General features: G+C 41.5%; 2 protein-coding genes across 4 annotated transcripts in view; one reads left to right on the plus strand and one right to left on the minus strand.

Moving 5' to 3' along the window:
- Window positions 1–1,592, minus strand: part of tcf12 (transcription factor 12) — a 147,750-nt gene extending 146,158 nt beyond the window's left edge. The window contains exons 1-2 of the mRNA XM_048230914.1: window positions 1,431–1,592; window positions 417–509 (exon numbers count right to left, since the gene is read on the minus strand). Coding sequence (XP_048086871.1) covers window positions 417–488 — 72 coding nt within the window. The 5' untranslated portion in view covers window positions 489–509; window positions 1,431–1,592. The remainder of the gene's footprint in view (window positions 1–416; window positions 510–1,430) is intronic.
- A 3,864-nt stretch (window positions 1,593–5,456) lies between these two features.
- Window positions 5,457–7,500, plus strand: part of znf280d (zinc finger protein 280D) — a 27,832-nt gene continuing 25,788 nt past the window's right edge. Inside the window, exons 1-3 of one of the 3 annotated variants that reach the window (XM_048231297.1) lie at window positions 5,457–5,545; window positions 6,441–6,614; window positions 7,098–7,363. In XM_048231297.1, the coding sequence (XP_048087254.1) occupies window positions 6,455–6,614; window positions 7,098–7,363 (426 nt within the window). In that variant the 5' untranslated portion in view covers window positions 5,457–5,545; window positions 6,441–6,454. The remainder of the gene's footprint in view (window positions 5,546–6,440; window positions 6,615–7,097; window positions 7,364–7,500) is intronic. The other 2 variants (XM_048231298.1, XM_048231299.1) reach the window with 2 other exon arrangements.

A 7,500-nucleotide genomic window follows, 5' to 3' on the forward strand; every position in this document is an offset into this window, starting at 1 on the left:
AAGGTCTGATTGATGATGCAAAAGAAACACGTGCATCTCTGTGTATTCTGCGTAGAGGATCTCGATCGTTTGCACACTGGTGACATACAAAACATCAGCTCATGTCAATTTAAACTAAACTTATGAAAATGTCCAAATGATCCTGAAGGAAGATTCACAGTCAGTGTGGTGATTAAATATTTGAACTTTGTGTTGGGTGACAAGGACAGAAACCAGTTAATCTCAGGTCTAGACACTGCATTAAAGTTCACGGTTCAGGTCAAGATTAAGTGACCCAGAAAACGTCCAGGTACAACAAGATTTTTAGTCAGAGAACTGCTATGGCACTGTCACACATACAACAGATGCATAAACAACAATAAGCTTGAAAAATAAAATTAATTAAAAACCTAGATGAACTTTAAAGCCAATCTTACCGCACTAAAGTCCAGCAGGTCACTCAACTCCTTATCGGTTCCAATAGCGGCAATCCGCTGTTGTGGGTTCATCTTTGCGATCTTTAACTAAATCTAGAAAATAAAAAAACGAGTAGCCTACTTATTCTCGACGAATACAATCATCAAAGGCAGAGATGCCCACGTGAACGCAAGCGATCATTTGCTATATCGTAACCACAACCTCAAATGAAAATCAGGTGACACACGAGTAACTGTAGGCTTCAGTCCATAAAGCTGGTAGGTCTCTGTGTATGTGATAATATTGCCACACTGGTGTCAACTACACCTAATGCTAGATCAATGACAAAACAGCCTTGGCTACTCCTGACATGAAATTCCAAAAGCAAGAGCCTCCGCCTACAGGGATACTGTTTCGGTGCAGTAGCCTACGAGAGGCCGTTGAATGTCCTCAGATATTCAATAACAACATAATAATTCGAAACTGAAAGACTAATGGAAAATGTTACAAATTGCAATTACTGTTTGTAAGCTATAAAATGACAGTCTATGGCAACATTGTTGCAGGCTTTATTGCTCCGCCGCATTCGCCACACATGGACGCAACATCGCTTCACTGTTCCAATAATGAACATGTGGACGACAGAATAAATATAATATTGCATTTGGTAACAATTATTAGCAACAACAAACGGGGCAACAGTCCATTTTGAGGGTGAAAACATGCGGTCAGTTCTGTTATGTTAAGACTGACAGAAGCGGCGTGCAAACGCGATCTGTCAGATTCCATGTTTTTAAATATCAGGGCACCTTACAGTAAATAAGACAGAGACAGTGAAAAGCAACAGACCTACGCGCGCGTGTGGCACAGACACTAAAACACGTTACATTCGGACTTGAAAACGCTATTACAAGTAAAAGTAATAGAGCAAATGCCAACCCCTCACTCCATAGCCTACTACCTCCAGTCTTTCTTGTATCCCAACTTCTTTCACCCAGTCCGAAACCCTTTTCAAACTCACTACAATATTTTACCTTTTCTCGTTTGAAAATCCAACTAGGGCGATCTGGTGTGCCTATAGTTGACTTGTCTTCCTTTTGCGCGTCTGACAGACAACGATTTCAACCTTGAAAGAATTATATTTTGCAAATATCCCCTGTATGTAACTTGCGAGTTTCCCTTAGGCAGACATTTTTGCTTCGCGAAAGCCTAAGCACTGAGATGACGTGAAGTACAATATCCTTCCGCCGTTTCGCGCTGTCTGGTGGCGCACAGCCTTCCGACACCGCGCGGAGGGGTTTCCACTCCATGCCGACGTGGGACACGCCGACGACCGCTATGAAATAATGGCATGTCCTTTGACATTACTGAAAGTAACAAATTGGACCATAACACGATCTGACAGCCCCTATTTACATCTGTGTTAACATCAGATATATTTAGAATTGCTCAGTAGGCTGCAATGACATATCGCCTACATCTTTTATTTGACCAAAACTCATTCTACAGCAACTTGTCAAAGTCAGTCTGATAAACAGCCTATAAAAATGGCCTATATAGGACAGGCTGTAAAAGTTGATCCTGGTGACAAAATATAAATCATCTAAAGTCCTAATTTCTTATCATAAAATAAGTGACAGCTTAGTTGACTGCAGCCTGGAGTTTGTGACACCTAAACAACAGTAGCCTAGGCTATAGGCTATTTGACGCTGATTTAAGTAAAGCCTCGTGCGCCAAGTCCTGTGGAATTTATTGAAATGGGCTTTCATAACATGGCCCAGTCATGCAACAGATTTGTACACTATAACCATGCCATGGTAGTGTGCCACTAAAGTTGACATAAACTATTGTGAGGCTTAAGACAATTCGTTAATTTTGTCTATTTTACACTCATCAACACGTTTTCGTTGACCGTTTCACCACCTCACTCGAAAAAACGCGCATCCAACTAACTCGAGCTCGCTTCCTCCTGTAAAAATAACAATGAATCGGGACTATTTTTTCCTCCGCAAGAGATGGAGATGGAGATGAGGAGAATGGAGTTAGCCGACGAAATGTTTGTGAGGACCAACGTATCGGTGTAATTTTTTCGGCTGATGTTCATGTAAATCGATGACAAACAGTTTAAGCTGTAGCCTAAAATAAATTTTAAGTTAACTATAATTTTCTGGTGTGTTGCATTTTGTTGGAACTAAGGCAACTGTTGGCCTGAAACAATCATTTTGGAGAGGTTTAGCCTACTTTAAAATGCGACATTGGCTGAATAGAATCGAACTCAAATCTGTCCAGCCATTCTCAGTGATGCTTTCATCCTACGACAGATCGGCGAAGTAGGCTAGACTAGACTAAGCTATAACTTTTTTATTTGCATCCAGATGTGAACTCATCTGTATCATAAGTCATATTAGGGACACGGGGAATTATTAGACAAATTCATAAAGCTTCTCCAAATGAAAACGTTTAGGGAAAGTAAAGGTGTAGCCTAAGCCTAGGCCTATTGTTTCCCCCACTGTACAGGCAATTGAAACCCTTGAACGGTTGTACCGTTATGCTAGCGATTTATTAGGCCTAGCTATGTCATGTCATTTATTATGTCTTCTGTTACGTTTGTAAGAGTTTTGAGTGATCTGCTCATTTTGTGTACCAAAAACATCATACACTCCTTTGGTAGGCTACTTGATGAAAACGCATAGTGCCACCTGTTGGACAAGTGAATTGCAAGCGGGTGATCTTGACATTGGGATGGATGCTGCATGCTTTCTGCTGAGGTCTGCTCTGTACCGTGTAATTTAAATTTGTACATAATAACCAGACCTATAGGCTTATTTAAAACTAGGCTTAGCCTATTACGTTTTGCCAACACACGACCTGTTTTCACAAATAGAATGCAAATTAACGTGAGTTTGATGCCATTATTTTGAGGTAAAAGATTAGGCTACATCTGTTGTATAATATGTGAAAAGATGCCAACTCTGGATGTGTCATTCTATAAAGTACACTGTGTTCCAAATTATTATGCGAATTACATTTTCTCAGATTTTCCTAAATAGTTGATGCAAATGACAGTCAGTCTCATTTTCAAGTCATCAACCGTTAGAGTATAATTCAAATTTTTTAATTTATTAAACAAACCTCCCAATGACAACAGTATTCTTTATTTTCAAAAATTAAAAAACTCAAAATGCACTGTTCCAAATTATTATGCACAACAGAGTTTCAATACATTTCATAGGTTGTAAAGAACTAAAAATGGTCATTTGTTGAATTTGCAGCATTAGGTGGTTATATAAATTAAATCAAAAGCTATTTCAATCAAAAACATCTTAACAGGCCAAGTTACATGTTAACATAGGACCCCTTCATTGATATCACCTTCACAATTCTTGCATCCATTGAACTTGTGAGTTCTTGGATAGTTTCTGCTTTATTGTCTTTGCAGGATGTCAGAATAGCCTCCCAGAGCTGCTGCTTGGATGTGAACTGCCTCCCACCCTCATAGATCTTTTGCTTGATGATGCTCCAATAGGGTTCTCAATAGGGTTGAGTTCAGGGGAAGATGGGGGCCACACCATGAGTTTCTCTCCTTTTATGCCCATAGCAGCCAATGACCCAGAGGTATTCTTTGCAGAGATGGTGCATTGTCGTGTACTGTCATGCATAAAGATGATTTTGCTATACGGAAGGCACGGTTCTTCTTACCACAGAAGAAAGTGGTCAGTCAGAAACTCTACATACTTTGCCGAGGTCATTTTCACACCGTCAGGGACCCTAAAGGGGCCTACCAGACCAGCAACAAGGCCTTCCTGACGTCTCAGCCTTGTTGGGACATGGTGGCCATTCACCAACCATCCATTACTCCATCCATCTGGACCATCACTCATCCCTAAACAAAGCTGTTTGAAAATTAGTCTTCATGTGCCTACTGCAACCGTTTCTGCTGATGAGCATTGTTTAGGGGTGGCCGAATAGTGGGTTTATGCACACTTGCAAACTTCTTGAGGATCCTACACCTTGAGGTTAGCGGGACTCCAGAGGCACCAGCGGCTTCAAATACCTGTTTGCTGCTTTGCAATGGCATTTTAGCAGCTGCTCTCCTAATCCTATGAATTTGTCTGGCGGAAACCTTCCTTATTATGCCTTTGTCTGCACGAACCCGCCTGTGCTCTGAATCGGTGACAGTTTTCGAGAAATATCCAATGTTTTCATACCTTGTCCAAGGTAGTGCACAAGCAGATAAATCCTTTTTCTTATATTGCTTGAAACCTGTGGCATGCTTAATAATGGAACATCCTTCTTAAAGGCGTTCTAAGCGATGCTGGGTAACGTCACTTCTGTTGACGTTCAAACAAAACAGAAAGCTAGCTCGCTACTTCCTCCCCCTTCCTCCCGTGCAATTGAAACTCTCCTAAATGTGCATCTCGTCGGTAATTTGCTGGACCAGTTTGTTATGTTGGTTAAGTTGTTTTGAGGCCGATTTTGGAGCCACAGAGAAATCATGTTTTTTTTTACAGTGTATTCAGGACACAGGCAGCTAGCGGATGGTGAGTTGCTGTTTGCTGTAAAAAATGTTTCAGCCTAATAAACGAATGACATTGCTTTCCTTTAAGTATAGTTTTCCTTTGATTGGGCTCACAAACTAATTATCACAGGTGTCTGAAATTGATTTCAATGATCCAAAGAGTCCTGCACACAATACCATCCATGAGTTTAATTGAAAATCAAAAAAATGTATATATATATTTTTTTAAATATGACACTTAAATCCAATTTGCATAATACTTTGGAAAACTGTAGACGTAGGCCTGTCTACAATGCCAATGACTAATCAAAATTATTGTAATACTACATGGATAAATTAATCCTCATAATATCTTAGTTTTGTGCTACAGTCCCAGAGCGACATATAGTATGAAATGATATGTAGCCTATAGCCTATCCTGACACTTTTTTAACTAATTTACCACGAATGGGCTTCTCCTCCTCACACCACTGAGCTTAAGACGATAAACAGTGAAGTGAAACATCTTTGCGTGTTGCAGTAGCTTGCAGCACCGCTTCCCAAAAAATTTCCCATGAATCCTTTGGGCGCGCTCTGGCTACCTCGGAATGTGAATCCGTTCTCGTAAACCGTATTTCATAAATCAATAAGGTAAGGTACATATAATAGCATGCATTGGCCAAAGATCATATATTAACAGTTAAACATCTTAGCTAGCGCATTGCCTTCATTCATCGTCTCCGACACACTGTTTAAATGCTTTAATTCAGTCCGGCGGCGCCATGTTTATTTGTTAGCCATTTAGCTGCTAGCATTTCAAGCAGCTGATATTTTCTTAGCTAACCGCCTTGCTAGCAAGCACCGACACTACCTAAACATTGCATACCCACAAAATGTAGATATAATAAATCTGGAGCACACGCATGTTTTTTCAAATAGCATCTGATCATTAACCCCTGGTGTTGTTTCAGCTCTCGGTAGGTATGTGAAACGTACTAACAGGCCCCTATCAAAGGTAGCCAGCTGAGCTATCCTAGCTGCTCACGGCTTTACGTTGTTCTTGTGATCTGTAATGACTAGCTAGTTAGCTCGACGAGTGAATAGCGAACACGGCTACAGTGGGGCAATAACCTGTGGTCTACGTACAAATAAGTCTTAGGTGTTGAATGCAATCTGGCATTGCATTCTTCCTGAAACGGGCGTCGATATTATCCAGTTTGCGAACCAGACGTTGTAGGGTAATGTGACTGTGAGCTCAGATTTCTGCTCAGATATTGTAATGTTTTTGTAATGTAAAGCTTCTCCACTCGTAACTGCAAATGTGGAGCGTATCGGGAGGTTTGCGATGCATTATGAAAGTAGATTTCGAGGGCTACATCGATGCTGAGTCCATGATACAACCAGACACATATGGCCCTAAAGGACTTTTTATACAGCATAAAGCTAGCGAGGCCTACATGGTCCTGTTATTTTGGGAAACAATTAACAATTCGTAATCTGTGTAAATACGTGGTATTAATTTGTGCTTCTTCGTGTTACCCAACAGATCCCAGCTTCACAATGTCGGAGCTGTTTATGGAATGCGAGGAGGAGGAACTGGAACCATGGCAGAAGGCGATCCCAGAAATCAACTTGGTAGATGACGATGATGATGATGATGACGACGAGCCTATCTTCGTTGGCGAGATCCAGAGTTCCAAGCCTGCCAACTCCAGACCAAGTGCGTGTCTTCATTATTACCCCTATTGAAAAGTCAAATATATATACTATATTATAGGCCTTAAAACCAATCACTGTTTTGCAAATGATCCTCCCTTAAACTGTTTGTTGGCATTAGGCTGATGTCAGAGATGCGTTTCTTTTCCTTACTTGTCTGTGTTAGAAGTTTGGGTATAGAGTTTGGCAAGCCACAGCTGTCTTTGGGACAGCTCAGAGAACAAGTGGAAATGTGAGGCTTTTTCAGAGGTGTAGGACTGAAGGTGGTATGTCCAGTATTTGGTTTAGTGAAATGCTAAATCTTCTAATAGAGGGGCCTTCATTCTCCTAGGAAAACAAAGCCAAGGCCTCACCAGGCTTACCAGTTATCCTGGGTAGTGTCACTAAACCACATACATCAAATATCTCTCTAATTTCCATCTGACAGCTCTTGAGACCAAATGTCATGCAGACTTTAGAGTTGCTCCATCTCTCTGTGATCTTCTAGATGTTGGCGTCCAGAGAGGGCAACAGAACGTTCCAGCGGGGCGGCGTAACATGGGCTCCGCCCAGTTGCCCTCCCAGAAGCCTCCGCAGGTGACGGTAGTCAAACGGGCTTCATATGCAGCGTCACCCCAAAACACCAACAGGGGTGCCCCACCTCCGTCCAACAACCCCACCCTCATCCCCGCCAGCTCCAGCCAGGTGACGGGACTGAACGCCGGTCGCGTTGGCAACACGGTCGCTCCTCAGCCAATTATAATCAACAATCGGGTATTGCGCAAACTGATCTCTGATATTGCACAAGCTAGTATTGCTGTAAATGCGCATTATATATTTACTTGTGCACCTCATGACTAGTGAATTGTGTTGTGTTCACATAATTATGAAATTGGATATATGGCACCCAC

This window comes from Alosa alosa, chromosome 21 (assembly GCF_017589495.1).
Source record: "Alosa alosa isolate M-15738 ecotype Scorff River chromosome 21, AALO_Geno_1.1, whole genome shotgun sequence".
NCBI classification, from domain to species: domain Eukaryota; kingdom Metazoa; phylum Chordata; class Actinopteri; order Clupeiformes; family Clupeidae; genus Alosa; species Alosa alosa.